This window comes from Microcaecilia unicolor, chromosome 1, assembly GCF_901765095.1.
Source record: "Microcaecilia unicolor chromosome 1, aMicUni1.1, whole genome shotgun sequence".
Taxonomy (NCBI): domain Eukaryota; kingdom Metazoa; phylum Chordata; class Amphibia; order Gymnophiona; family Siphonopidae; genus Microcaecilia; species Microcaecilia unicolor.
In genome coordinates this window covers 214987335-215002576 of record NC_044031.1, presented here as the reverse complement: position 1 = coordinate 215002576, position 15242 = coordinate 214987335, and the positions used below count along the sequence as shown (strand labels likewise).

The following is a 15242-nucleotide window of genomic DNA, read 5'->3' as shown; positions in this document are numbered from 1 at the left end:
TAGATGACGGCAGAAAAAGACCTGCACGGTCCATCCAGTCTGCCTAGTACAGTGTATTGAATTATATCAGTAAAAAGTAAAGTGTGAGGGAGGTGGGTTCTTTGTACCAATGATGGTGGTATTTTGTGAGGTTTATAACGTGTCTTGATATCAAGCCGTTAAAGCCACTGAGGTCTTTTCCCCAAAACGAGAACATTAGTACAAATCTCTCTATATAAAACGCACCTCCAACGTTCTAATGAAGCCTCTGTTAGTTAGCCAACATTCTAAGTGAAGGGGGTGAGATCGCATTGTGTCTGCCCCGCCCACGCGTCAAACGTGATGACGTCGAGGGCGGAGCAATGACACTCAACCAATCGCAACGCTCGGCAGCGAAGCGTCAGGGAAGGAGGCGGTGCTCTCGACGTCTAGCCTTCCCTTCGCTGTGTTCCGCCTTCTTCTGACGTCAAGGATGACGTCAAAAGAAGGCGGAACACAGCGAAGGGAAACCTAGACGTCGGGAGCACCGCCTACTTCCCTGACACTTCACTGCCGGAACCGCCACGGAGGTAAATTTAAAAACAAGAAAAAAAAAAAAAAAACCCATGTTGGGGGGAGAGAAGAGGGTGCCCACTAAAGTACAATGGGAGCGAGAGGGCAGGGGAGAAACGACAGCATGGATGCGAAGGGGGGGGGGGGGGGGAGAGAAGAGGGCGGGCCAGGCTGGGACATGGGAGAGAGAGAGGAGCATGGATGCAAGGGGGGGTCATGGAAGGGAGACAGGGGACTTGCTGGAAAAGGATGAATGGAGGCGGCAGGGGACAGAGGAGCATGGATGGGCATGGATTGGGAGGGCAGGGCAGGGCTCAGGGAGAGAGGGCAATTGCTGGAAAGGGATGAATGGAGGGGGCAGGGGACAGAGGAGCATGGATGGGCATGGATTGGGAGGGCAGGACTCAGGGAGAGAGGGAAATTGCTGGATAGGGATGAATAGAGGGGACAGATGGGCATGGATGGATTTGGATTGCAGGGCAGGCCTCAGGGAGAGAGGGCAATTGCTGGATAGGGAAAATGGAGGGGCCAGGTGACAGATGAGCATGGATGGGCATGGATTGGAAGGGCAGGACTCAGGGAGAAGGGAATTGCTGGATAGGGATGAATGGAGGGCACAGATGGGCATGGATGCATATGGATTGCAGGGCAGGCCTCAGGCAGAGAGGGGAATTGCTGGATAGGGATGAATGGAGGGGCCAGGTGACAGAGGAGCATGGATTGGAAGGGCAGGACTCAGGGAGAGGGGAATTGCTGGATAGGGATGAATGGAGGGGACAGATGGCCATGGATGGATATGGATTGCAGGGCAGGCCTCAAGCAGAGAGGGGAAATGCTGGATAGGGAAAAATGGAGGGGCCAGGTGACAAAGGAGCATGGATTGGAAGGGCAGGACTCAGGGAGAGGGGAATTGCTGGATAGGGAAGAATGGAGGGCACAGATGGGCATGGATGCATATGGATTGCAGGGCAGGCCTCAGGCAGAGAGGGGAATTGCTGGATAGGGATGAATGGAGGGGCCAGGTGACAGAGGAGCATGGATTGGAAGGGCAGGACTCTGGGAGAGGGGAATTGCTGGATAGGGATGAATGGAGGGGACAGATGGGCATGGATGGATATGGATTGCAGGGCAGGCCTCAGGCAGAGAGGTGAAATGCTGGATAGGGAAAAATGGAGGAGCCAGGTGACAAAGGAGCATGGATGGGCATGGATTGGAAGGGCAGGACTCAGGGAGAGGGGAATTGCTGGATAGGGATGAATGGAGGGGACAGATGGCCAGGGATGCATATGGATTGCAGGGCAGGCCTCAGGGAGACAGCGGAATTGCTGGATAGGGATGAATGGAGGGGCCAGGTGACAGAGGAGCATGGATTGGACTCACACTTTCACTCTGACTCTCAAACACTCACTCTCACATACACTCTCCCAAACATACACACTCTGAGGAAAACCTTGCTAGCGCCAGTTTCATTTGTGTCAGAAACGGGCCTTTTTTACTAGTATATTTATAAAAACAGCGTAATTGCACTCTTAGACAAGTGATAAGTAAAAAAGTTTTGGATTTAAAAAAGATTGGTGGTAGTTAGTACATACAATTTAAATCCTAAAGCCATCTGACAGATAATTCGAGTTTTAAAAGATATCAGTAGTAGCCTTTGGATGGGGACCAGTGGTGAGGCAAAAAAGACAGCCCAAGAGCCTTTGGTTGAAGTCTGCCTCAATGGAGATGCCACTGGTCTTGCAACCTAGCTTCAAGCAGGTGTCTCACGTTCATAGATCAAGGAATACCACACCCTCAGCCTGGAGGTTGGGATTGGATAGAAGGCTGGAGAATCTTATTTCTATAGCACTATTGCATCTACACAACATTGTACAGAGGTCTAAGCATTCAGGTGAAATGCATCCCAACCCCAAACAGCTTACAATCTGAGTACCTGAGACAACTGGGGGGTGGGGGGGAAGAGAGTGAAAGTGACTGTGTGAGTGACTTATCCAAGGTCACAAGGGGTATCAGTAGCAGAAGCAGTATTTGAACCTTTGGTTTTCAGTCCATTGGGGTAGCCACTATGACACCTCTTCTCCTGGCTCGAGCAAGCACTCCCCTAGATCAGAGGCAGCTATCATAGCTTCATAGAAAGTGATCAATGTATTTCACCCCAGCTCCTTTTGGGATCTCTAATGTACTCTGTCTCCACCATCCACAGGAAGAGGTGACAACTCCTTGTTTTCTTCAGGGTTGAGGTTTTTTTTTGTTTGTTTTTAACACACTGTTCAGGTGCATTGGGTTGGCAGCTGCATGAGGCAGCAATCTAGGGTTAGGGATATCTTCTCTAGTTCTTCCTCTGTACAGCATTCTCAAGATCCCATCCAGTTCCTGGACAATCCTTAAGAGGCTGGACAATCTCAGGAACCAGGTGAGATAAAAAGTTTCATTCCTAAAACTAAAAGGCCCTTTCAAGCTTCCAAGAAAAACAAAATGTGAGAAATGCAGCTAGGCAGCAAGTAGGCAAATACAGTCTCTTCTTCCATTGCCCATCAGCTCCATGAATATCTCAGAGGAGCAGGAAAAGGAGACCAAATCCCTGAAGGTCCCTTCTTGGCAGGGATTCATAGCCTAACGAAGGTCCTCTGAGATATGATTGTGAAGAAATTTCCGATTAGAGCCTCTGTATGGGTCTCCTTTCAGGGATGAGCAGGATAGGTTGCCAAGGTTGCACAAGATAAATGCTCTCATCTTGGCAGCAACTCAAAGGGTTTATGCGAAAGAGAGGACAAGAATAGTTGCCCCTTCAACCTTGTGGATATGGTCACGCATAGTGTTGATATATTAATTAACAGACTAGATGTAAGACTATAAAGTATGTGATAACCTATGTAAGCAACTTTGAACTTGATTCTTTCGGCCATGGGGAGCCAGTGCAGTTTAACCAAGTATGATGATACACTGTTGTATTTGCTAAGTTTGAAGATCATTCTTGCTGCAGTATTTTAGGTATCGGGACAATGCTTGTGGGTAACGCGGTCCATGTTTGTATCAAGCTTTTACAGACTCTTTGGAGCGTGAGTCACACTACACTGTGCGTGGGTGAGTGCCTTCCCACCCGCCATGAGAGCACAGGACCAACAGTACAATACTATAGCATAAAGAAACTCCTTCAATGGGAGGTAGGAGGTTATGTGAGAATATATAGCCTGCTGTCCTCAGAGTATACCTGCTACAGGTAAGCATCTTCACTTTTTCCGAGGACAAGCAGACTAATAGTCTCACATGTGGGGAAGCCCTTGCTACCAGGCTCACTGGAAACAACCAATGATGAATTGCAGCACCCAACAGCGAGGTTAGAAAATAGATGAACCTGTGACCACATGCAAATCGTCAAAAGTGCAGCCTGGGACAGAATAAAAATAGGCCTAGGTGGATGGAGTTGGATTCTACAACCCAAACTAATTCTGTATTTACAATATAATCAAACTGTCACACTGGACATGCTGCTTAAGGCTAGCAAATTTCCCCAATGGAGGCTAACAACGCAGCAGGAATGAGATATGAATGTGTTAAATGAAGACCACGTAGCAGCCTAGAAAATTTCCCCAATGGAAGTTAATGACGCAGCCATGGCTCTGACATTATGAGCCTGAAGAGGACCCTCCTGAGCAGCCTAGCCTGAGCATAAGAAAATGAAAAATATCTGGTAGCCAATTAGATATTGTGTGGTTCCCGATGCCGAACTCAGGCTGTGTGCAAAGAACTATTCTACTGCAATGAAATTTAGGGTAAGGTAGAACCACCACCAGGACCTGAAGCTCACTGACCCTGCGAGCCGAAGGAACAGCCATCAAAAACAAGACCATCCAAGTCATGCATGTCAAGGGACAGGAAAACAAGCGGCTCAAAAGGAGCGCTGATCAACTGGGGAGAACAATGTTGAGGTTCCATAACACAGATGGAGGTGTAAATGGGACCGTGACAAAAGCAAGCCTGTCAAGAATCAAACAACTAGAGGCTGTCAAGAGATGGGAGTATCCCCTATGCGAAGATGAGAAGCACTGAGTAAATTGAGGTGAACCCCCACCAAGTTAGGTTTCAGATCAAACTCAGACAGATGTAGAAGATATAGAATCAGGGCCTGTGCAGGGCAAAAAAAGGGGATCTAGCCATCGAAGGGGTGCCCCACAGTTGAAAGATCTTGCAGGCAACACCCATATTAAGAGGTCATTCGTGTGGACGCGTGACCAGACTGTTGGATTTGTCCGCCAGTTGAATGGCTCTGAGAAGCAGTCCCGAATGGACTGTCCTGTGCTATATCCGGATGGCGCCGATACAAAGGGTGCAATCCGGTGCTCCCATGCTTGTTGGGGTAGTACACTGCAATCTGATTGTTCATATGAATGAGTACAAAGTGACTGAACAGCCTATCACTGAAATCTTTTAGAGCATTCCAGATCATTCAGAGTTCCAGAAGAGAATAGGAAGAGCTGTCTCCTGGGCTGACAGGCTTGAACCTGAGTGGCAAGAGTGACAACAGTATCTGCCCCCGGCACAGGAAGAAATGCCCAAGCCCGATGAGTATCCAGCAGGATTCCAATTATCTCCAAATGGGAGACAGGGAACAGATGGGACTGAAGGTATTGTAAAACAAACCCCAGTAGGTCCAACACCCAAAAAGTTCTCCATATGGACTCCTGAGTACCATCAGCGTGTTCTGCACCAGCCAATCAGCCAGATAAGAAACACATGGACTCCCAGTCTGCTCAGCAATGCTACGAGTACCACTAGATATTCATGGAACACCCAAAAGGCAGCACAAGGTATTGGAAGTGAAATACCTCCATGGAAAATCAAAAACAGTTCTTGTGTATAAACGCTCTTCAAGTCCAGAGAGTAGAGTCAATCGTTGCCCTGAACCATGGGGAGTACGGTGCTCAGGGAAACCATCCTGAAGTGTTATTTGATCAGAAAGCTAGCGTGGGGAAGGACCTGGAATAGAATCTCAACCCTCTTCCCTGGTGGTACGGACTCGACAACATGGGCCATCAAAAGGGTAGAGACTGCCTCTGCAAGGAGCTGCTTGAGCCAAGAGCCAATGTGAGTTGCTGTCGGTAGGCAAGTCATTAGCCTTTGGCCTGTCCCAAAAAACTGCAGCTTCTCCTTGAACAGTAGGCTCTCCATGGACTCTGTACTGGGACTCAGCTTTTCTGGGGACCACTGGATTAGAGAGAGGGAATGACCAGTTTCGCATAAGAACTTCCCCGACTGTGTTATGCAAGGGAGCTGTTGAAACCTCTGTAGGTGGAGAAGGATAATCCAAGGCCTCGAGCTTCTTGGCCCTGGGCTCATCCACAACCTCCATAGGGAAGGGAATATCCTTAGACATTTTCCGAACTAAGGAGGAAAAAAATACTCTCAGGCGGAGACATCCTTCTTTCAATTGGTGGAGTAGGATCAGAGGGGACCCCATATGACTCTTCTTCAGAAAAGTATCTGGGATCTTTCTCTTCCTCCCACGAGCGCTCATCATCGGTATCGGACAAAAGCTCCTTAAGAGCAGCCCGAACCGGAGCCTGTCTCGACGTCGAGGAACGGTGACCTCGAGGGGGATGTCGAGAAGTCGACCCCTGCCTGGACTGCGACGAAGCTTCCTCCGCCAACATCGGACAGTCGACCGAGGTGGCAGCCGACACCAATGCCGCAAGCGGCACCGAGGACGGGGACCTCACCACAGGCGAAGGACCAGATGTCGCTTCAACAGTCTGTGCAGAAGGCGCAAGCACCCCTGGCACCGAAGTAGACTGGCGCAGCAATCCCTCCAGAAGCTCTGGAAGAAGGGCCCTGATGCACTCGTCAAGAGCTTCCATCGGAAAAGGCTGAGGGGCCGGCGCAGGAGTTGGTGGCAGAATCTGAGGGGGCTCTAGAGACGGTACCAGGCTGCCAGAAGACTGACGATCAGCACCTCCTGTATAGGGTGAACGGTCCTCTCGGTGCCAACGCTTCTCAGTGCCGAATCCCTCGGCTCCCCAGAGCTCTTGGTACCGCGCATGGAAGGAGATCGATGACTGTGCTTCTTAGCCTTAGCTCAACGTCCGTCATCGAGACTCCTCGGTACCAAAGAGGACGTGGAATCCTCACACCTCCCCGGGGCCGGGTCCGACGAAGGTCGATCCCAGAGGGCCTGCATAGCAGTAGGCCTCGAGACAGGTGGAGACCCACTCGATGCCTCGCTGTTCCCAGCGCGATATGGTCGTTCGGCAGCCATTACCTGCGCTCTCGAAGTTGATGCTTCCCTCGACGTCGCCAACCTCGGTACCGATGCCGAAGGATTGGACCGATTCGCAATAAGTTTTCACATTCAGCCTCCCGAGACACTTGGGTCCATTTTTTCATTAAACAACACAGCTTAAAGCAGCTGGCAAATGATCGGGACCAAGGCACTGGAGACACCACGCATGGGGGTCGGTACCCAAGATGGTCAGGTTGCGCCGAGTACAACGCTTGAAGCCGCTGGGTGTCTTCGATGACATGGACGGAAAAATGGCAGCTGCGAAATTAAAGGACTCGATTGTGCCAATTAAAAAAAGCACAAAAAAAGGAAAATAAAACCCGGCCGAGCAGCCTAAAAGCTGCCCGCAATGAAAAAAGAAGGAAACTTGAACTTTAGTGGAAAAACTAAAGAAACAGAAGGGAAAATTAAATTGTTTTTTTGTTTTAATTTTGTGAAAACACAAAAACGAAGAAAAAGGGAAGCAGTAACGCTAGAAGAAGTCTCCTGGGCCAAATATGAACACAGCGGAACACCGTGTCACTCCAGACACGGATGAAAAAGAACCGAGGGCATGCTCGCACTGCGGGCGGGAAGCCGTTCGCACATGCGCAGTTCGCTCTGCTCGCGCACTGGTGCATTCTAGAAAGTTTTTGTTTGCTTAGAGATTTGCCCGTCTCCTGGGCCATCGCGGACGACGACCCAATCGTGAGAACAAGCAGCCTGCTTGTCCTCGGAGAATTTATTCATTACACACATGGGCTGAAGCAAGCACTATAGAGTACCAGTGATTGAAAACCAAGTTCTAGCCTATGTTAGCAGTGCAAAATAGAGTTGTGGAGGTGGCTTGAATGAAATTTTATGTTCTCTACTTTCATATAATAATTTTTTTTGTGGTGTTCCATTACAGGACTGGTATGTAAATTTATTTTATGTAAGTATCCTGTTATGTTTATGGGATTCTATTTGGGTTAAAACTTCAACTATAGCATTAACAGTCTGGTAAGCACCAAGAGCCCTCAGGCAACATGAGAGCGAGAGCCTCTTTCTCACTTGGGCTGAAGAATTACTTCAGGCCTTTGACTCATTTCCGGGGTGATCATCCAGGCAATGTCCAGTGAGCCTTAACTGCCTGAAACAGTCTAATAGTGAACAATTACTGGGGTAGCTCCAGAAGTTCTGATGGCAAGTGGGAGAAGTCCAGAACAATGAAATATCTCAGGATTCAAGAGGACTGGGTGCCCTAGTGTAGCCTTGGCCTATTAGATGTTTCAGTGCTATGACCTATAACCAACTGAGTCTTACTGCAAAAAGTAGACCACACAGGTTTTGGATAAATGAGAAATCCAGACAGTCAGGTGTCCTTGGTATACTCATCTAGTCACATCTTGGCAGAGGAACACTCGCTCTCTTCCCCTGAGCCAGAGGTCCAGGGACATGTGATCATTGAGGGTTCATTTTCATCTGGATGGTTTAGTTCAGTTCATAAAGTGCATCTGCCATGACAAGAGTTAAACTTTAAAAGACTAGAAGCGGTGCAAAGAAAAGCTACAAAAATGGTACGGGATTTGCGTTGCAAACCGTAGGAGGAGAGACTTGCCGACTTGAACATGTATACCTTGGAGAAAAGGAGAAACAGGGGTGACATGATAGACACTCAAATATTTGAAAGGTATTAATCTGCAAATGAACCTTTCCAGAGATGGGAAGGTTTTAGAACTAGAGGACATGAATTGAGGTTGAAGGGGGTAGACTCAGGAGTAATGTCAGAAAGTATTTTTTCAAGGAAAGGGTGGTAGATACGTGGAATTCCCTCCCGCGGGAGGTGGTGGAAATGAAAACGGTAATGGAATTCAAACATGCGTGGGATAAACACAAAGGAATCCTGTTCAGAAGGAATGGATCTATGGACTCTTAGCGGATATTGGGTGGCAACGCCGGTAACTGGGAAGCAAAACCGGTGCTGGGCAGACTCCTACGGTCTACGCCCTGATCGTAACTGAATAGATATGGATGGGCTGGAGTGTAAATTTAAGGGGCTTCAACATTAGCTTCAGAACTTTTAGTACAAGAACAGTGCTGGGCAGACTTCTACGGTCTGTACCCTGAGAATGACAAGGACAAATCAAACTCACATATACATATAAAGTATTACATACCATGTAAAATGAGTTCAGACCGTTCAGGTCTTTATCTGCCGTCATTTACTATGTTACTATGAAACTTCTCATCAACGTCGGAACACTTCAGAGCAAGCAGTGCCTGAGATGACAATCTGCTGTTCCAGCTGTTCTCAAGGAGAGAGAGACTTGCATCACCCACGCAGGTTGTTTAAGTCAAGAGCTGTAATCACTATCGGGTAACAAACAAGTGGTCTCATTTTTGGGACATAGGGAGTATGTGTTTATTCCAACATTTAAAGAACTGTAAACAACTTTAAATTTTATTCTGCTAAATTCTGAACATTTATACATAACTTTTATATCCTTTATTTTCCTTCTTGTTTATATTTTATTCTTGTAAATAAATCTTTCCTTATCATTAGTTATGTATGTTATGTAGATTAATGGAGTTTAGAACAAAGATCAGCTAAATATAAGTTATGCATATCAGTGGCATTGCCACGAGGAGCCTTGGGGGGGCCTAGACCTCCCCCGACCTTCCATTCGGCCCCCTCTGCTTTCATAGCTGGCGGGGATGCCAGGCCCCACCAGCCAAAGATGTTTTCTGCAGGAGTCCCGCCTGTGCTGAATGAGCAGCACTTATTTCAGCAGGTGCCCTTCGGCCGCCTACTGAATTAAGTACTGCTCATTCAGCACAGGCAGGACTCCTGCAGGAGACTTCAGCTGGTGGGGCTTAGTATCCCCGCCAGCAAAGATATTTTATTGTGATGGTGGCAGGACGGGGGGTGGATGAGGGGAAAATACTGGGCCCCCTCACTCCACTTTTAGAAACCCTCAAAAATGGACTTCCAGCTACACCTCTAGTGCATAACATTCCAGAGTGCGTTCGATTCCCACTTCAGGCACAGGCAGCTCCTTGTGACTCTGGGCAAGTCACTTAACCCTCCATTGCCCTATGTAAGCCGCATTGAGCCTGCCATGAGTGGGAAAGCGCGGGGTACAAATCCTACACAGTCCAGCAGAGGATCAGTGTCCTGTTGCTGTTTACTCCTATACCTTCAGATACTGGCAGCCAGCAAGGATTTACAGAAGCACTAACTTGGATAGGCTAGGATGCAAGGAGCCGAGCAAGTGATTTTCACTGACAAACAAATGCAAGAAACTAGAATGAACTGAAGATTATTAGCAATCAGAAATCATACATAGGAATGGTCCATCCAGCCTAGTAGCCTGCCTCCAGTTGCCATCCAGGTCAGAACTACCTGGCAGAATCCCAAAGAATAGCTCTGAGGATGTAGCCAGAAACAATTCTGCCCATCATCTTAACTGGCAGCTTGAGAGCTGGGAAACTATATTTTCAAGGCAGAAATCAAGATGGTTGCCAGCAAATATGCAGGTCACAGATTTTAGTAGAACCAACTAGTCCCCGAGGTCCACAGTGGCCTTTGCTCTGGAGGCATGAACTGCCTATCATAACCTTACACACAGTTTTATGGCACATTCCTGAATATCACCAACTCTACAAATTTCTGCTAGACTGACCATTACTTTTATAAAAGAGAAATTTCTGGAGCATCCACAGCCAGATAGTTTATAAAGAACTGTTTTAGCCTACACTAGCAAGAGCTAGGACTCCATAAATATTGAGTTCATTCTACTAGAATGTCACCTTTTGAAAAGAGGGACAGTCAATTCCTCCAGAAGGCATTTATGGGGTGGCCACCTGTCTATACAAGCACTACCTTGCTAAGTGTTACCAGATGTACAATCCAGGAGAAAATTTTGCTCTGGCCACCTTTTGTCCTATCAAAAAGCAGTTTTGTATATACTTTTCCTCTGGGCTGGTATGGCAGGCAAAAGAAGAAATTTTAAAAACTTACCTTGTAATTTCCTTTCCTCAAATCTTGCCATAGTCCAGAATCCTCTCGTATATAAAGTACAAAGATTTGACTTGAAAGATGGAAAAAGAAGTGATTTTGGTGGACTGCTGTCCCCCCTGATCTCCCATTCTAATTGAAAGTTTTCCTCTTACTAGGGCCTCGTAGGATCAGGCGCAAAGAAACGATCCAATGTTTTATCCCATCTTGCCCATCTTTTGGAAACCCTCTTTGGTTCACAGAAATTTGCATTGACAATGGCATATATTAGTATGCTCTCCAGCTGCACCAGCCTTTAAGGAAACTGACAAAGGTTTCTTCTGTCTCCATTTGCTGGCAGAATAACAAACTAGATCAAGACTGGCTGGACAGGACTAAGATTAACAATTCCATTTGAACTCTCTGCCCCCCCCCCCCCCCCCAAATTCTGCATCTACAGAAAAAAAAACCTCAATGACGGTGGCCTTACCTGCACATTCATGCTGCTTTAGAAAGAAGAAGAAGAAAACTACGTATACTCACAAGTAAACTAGTAGCATAGCACCGATCACCATGACAAAGCGACTGAAGGATGAGTAGAAGTACACAATGCTGAGGAGAATAGCAGCCCTGGAGAAGGTGTACATCCAGTCTAACCAGTCTCGATTAAAATCCTCCTCATTCAGCAAAGCGCCACCCTGTGCATTCATCTGTACATTTTGGTTCATAGGTCTGTTCTCTGGGGCTGCTACATTTTGAGCTGCTGCAGGTTCATTCTGAGCAATACGATCTACATTTACCGGTGTTGCAGGCTGATGTGATTCGTTGCTGGATGTTGCTTGTGCTGAGACTACTGCTCGACTGAAACAAATTCAAAAAAATATATAGCTTTTATTTTCAGATGTTCAAATTAATAAAACCAGCAACTCATCACCACTAGATGGAGCTCTCAACTAGCTGGCCAACACAAACAAAGCAGGATTGATGAGGCACACAAGTAGCTGAGTTCATCTAACAGCGCCAGGGCAGAACTGAGCTCCCAGAGCTCGGAACTTAAAATTTGAGCATGCAGTGGTCTCTTCAGCTACTCAGCAGGGGCATAGCCAGATTTCGGCAGGAGGGGGGTCCAGAGCCCAAGGTGAGGGGGCGCATTTTAGCCCCCCACCACCACTTTTGACCCTCCCCCCGGCGCCCCTCCCCTTCCCCGCCGCCGCATTGCTGCAGCTGATGTGGAAGCCTAGGATTCTGTGCGCGAGTCGTCCTGATGTCCTGCATATGAAGAGGGGACTGTGTAGATTTGCAGATGGTGTTCAGTGGGGCAGGCTTCAGTAGCTCTAATCTGATAAGACAACCTTGAAGCCATGAGGAATATCTACTTGTTTGCAGCACTGTATATAAAGAAGCCAGCCAGTTTGCTAAAGTCCTTTTAACAACTGCCATTCCAGTTCTAGTAAATAGATGAAAAGTTTGTTTTTCTGAATGATTCAGTTCTTGAAGTAGCTGTGCAGAATTCAGGACGACTCACACACAAACAGAATCCTAGGCTTCCACATCAGCTGCAGCAACGCACCGGCCTGGAGACCAGCTGAAGAGGACTTCGGCTGGCGGGGATTAGGGACCCCCGCCAGCACAGGTACCCGACGGTGGCAGCGGGGGAGGGTTGGCGGCGGCAGGAAGGGGGGAACCATGCCCCTGTGGCCCCACATAGCTACACCCCCACTACTCAGTTACAAAGTTCAAAGGATTCAAAACTATTTTCTATCTACAGAAAAACACCTTTTTTGTTCTTTTAATCAACAAACAGGATAGAGTCAGGCATACAAGTGGGCAACCCCCAAATCTTAAGTTACTAGTTTTTGGAGCACCCTACATAGTTGAGCGCAAGAGCTGACAGCTTATAAGGACAGACAATAAAGTTTCAGCATAGCACAGTGCCTTTGGTCAACAGGTGTTAGCCAAACAACATGCTGTGAAAATATGAAGAGGGGACTGTGTAGATGATTTGCAGATGGTGTTCAGTGGGGCAGGCTTCAGTAGCTCTAATCTGATGAGACACCCTTGAAGCCAAGAGGAATATCTACCTGTTCGCAGCACTGTATATAAAGAAGCCAGCCAGTTTGCTAAAGTCCTTTTAAACAACTGCCATTCCAGTTCTAGTAACAATGAGATGAAAAGTTGTTTTTCTGATGATTCAGTTCTTGAAGTAGCAAGTGACAGTTTGTTTTATACAGTGCACGAAGGGCTCCCCCTCAAGAATTGAATGGGCTTTGTAGAAAAGGTAGGAAGCATCACTTTCTTCCATTTAGGAAGAAAGGCGTGAATCTTAAGCAAAATGTGAGATGTGTCCAACAATTTTGGGATGATGGCATTACCTACATGAGTTATATGTTATCAGTGACTGGAGTTCACTTACTCTCCTAGCTACTGCTGCAGAGAGAATAAGTGCCTTCTCTTAGCTGTAGAACTGTCTGGACTGGCCTGCTCCAGCTAGAGCCGACACAAGAAGCCGTTCCACGGACTTCTGCAGGTGCTCTAGAAGCAGCAGTGCTGTGAGTCTGAATACCTCAATGGGATCTCCACTTTGGACAACTGGATTCTCAGGGTCACTGCTCCTAGATGTTGACAGCTTATCCATGGGATATTCAGCTAGTCTAAGCAGATGATGCATTTTGCACAGAGGCTTTGCAAAATTTTATAGGAGCATTTTCTTAGCATCAAAATGTCCAGACAGACTATTAAGATGATTCCACTGTGCTAATGGTGGCATTCAAGCATAATGCTTACAGATGTTTTGATCATGGTCAGAACCCAGGCATAAGAGGCATCTTGAAATTCTGGATTTCTTTTCTTGCCCCGCTTTGGGCATGGGCAAAACACAAACTTGGTGAATCATTTCCTGTCTGAAGAAAACAAAACTGAGGAATTAAGGAGATGGATGCATGTGGGAAAGGCTGTGCATGCTCAGAACTTTACACTACATTCTTGGCTCTGCTCCAGGACCATCAGATGATGTCCCTACTCATGTGCTTGACTCAGTCTTGCTTGTGGTTTTCCTTTTAGGAAAAATTAAAATTAATTATTTATTTTTGTTCCCTCCCCCTCCTGTCTTCCATCTTCATTGCCTCCTCCATAGATGACATGCTGGCAGAATCCTTGGGAATCCCTTGTCAGCCCAAGGAGTAGCAATGTAACTGCCACTGAGATGCATTCCCTCTGACTGGCAGGGCTACTTCAGTGGAGGCAGAATAAGCCATCACCCCCTTTCCAAGATTGAGTTCACCTCTGTACTGCACACTGAGTAATGGGAAATCTAAACATCTCACAGTCTGGGCTTCAGGATGAAACCCGTGATACAGGTCTGGAAATGCTACGGAATTAAGTTTCTAGATGAAATAATTGCTTCATGGAGAAATTGTTTCAAGAACTGCACAAGGGGATTTCGGGGAGGGGGGAGCTATTTTATAGCTAGTCCAGTGGTTCCCAAACCTGTTCCTGCAGGCACCCCAGCCAGTCAGGTTTTCAGGATATCCACAATGAATATTCATAACAGAGATTTGCATGCAGTGGAGGCAGTGCATGCAAATCTCTCACACGAATTCATTGTGGATATCCTGAAAACCCGACTGGCTGGGGTGCCTCCAAAGACCAGGTCTGGGAATCACTGATCTAGTCCTTAATGGAATGCAGAATTAATGTGATAGGTTAATAGTCCTGGGTCTGCTTGACAATAATGATCATAACAACATGATCAACTTTCAGATAATAACTGGCGTAAAGACACTAAAGCTAAACCGTTAGGTGCTTGCTTACTCTCATATGTAGATGATATCTTTATCTGGCTCCTTGCTTCTGATACTACTGCTTTAACTTAGCGGTCTCATTCTGTATAATCTAAAGGCCTGGGCTACCAGACATATATTAATTCTCAATGCCAATAAAACTAAGAATGTCTGGTGTAGTAATACTATATCAACAGTACCAGCTGAGATTACTTTAGATTCATCTTGGCCACTACCAGAGGCAAAGGTATCTCGGGGTCTGGGGGGTTTATTTGACTCAAAACTCTCTCATTTGAACCTCAAATAAGCAATTTGACAATAAAGGTGTTCTGTCAACTAAGAGGACTAGTCAAGCCTTTTTTTGATACTAAACATTTTTTTTCTAGTGGTTCAATCTTACTTTATAGAGCATATTGTAACTCGGTGTATGTTGGTCTTCCTAATAAACAATTTACAAGATTGCAGCCTTTGTTGTATTAAGTTCGATAGGGTTGCCCCATTGTTGTTAGATCTACACTAGCTGCCGGTAAATGCCAAGATTATTTTAAAGTATCCTGTCTTGTTTTTAAATAATTACACGGTTTGACATATATGACTATCGCTCCTACGCCCAGCTAACTTTGAAATTAAAAAATAGAAATACTTTATATCCTCCAGTCCACCATAATTTGCCTGTGCCTGTATTGTAGATGTACCT

General features: G+C 46.6%; 1 protein-coding gene across 1 annotated transcript in view; it reads right to left on the bottom strand.

Moving 5' to 3' along the window:
- Positions 1–15242, bottom strand: part of HERPUD2 (HERPUD family member 2) — a 116315-nt gene that overhangs the window by 36248 nt on the left and 64825 nt on the right. The window contains exon 7 of the mRNA XM_030204253.1: positions 11310–11627. Within this exon, the coding sequence (XP_030060113.1) occupies positions 11310–11627 (318 nt within the window). The remainder of the gene's footprint in view (positions 1–11309; positions 11628–15242) is intronic.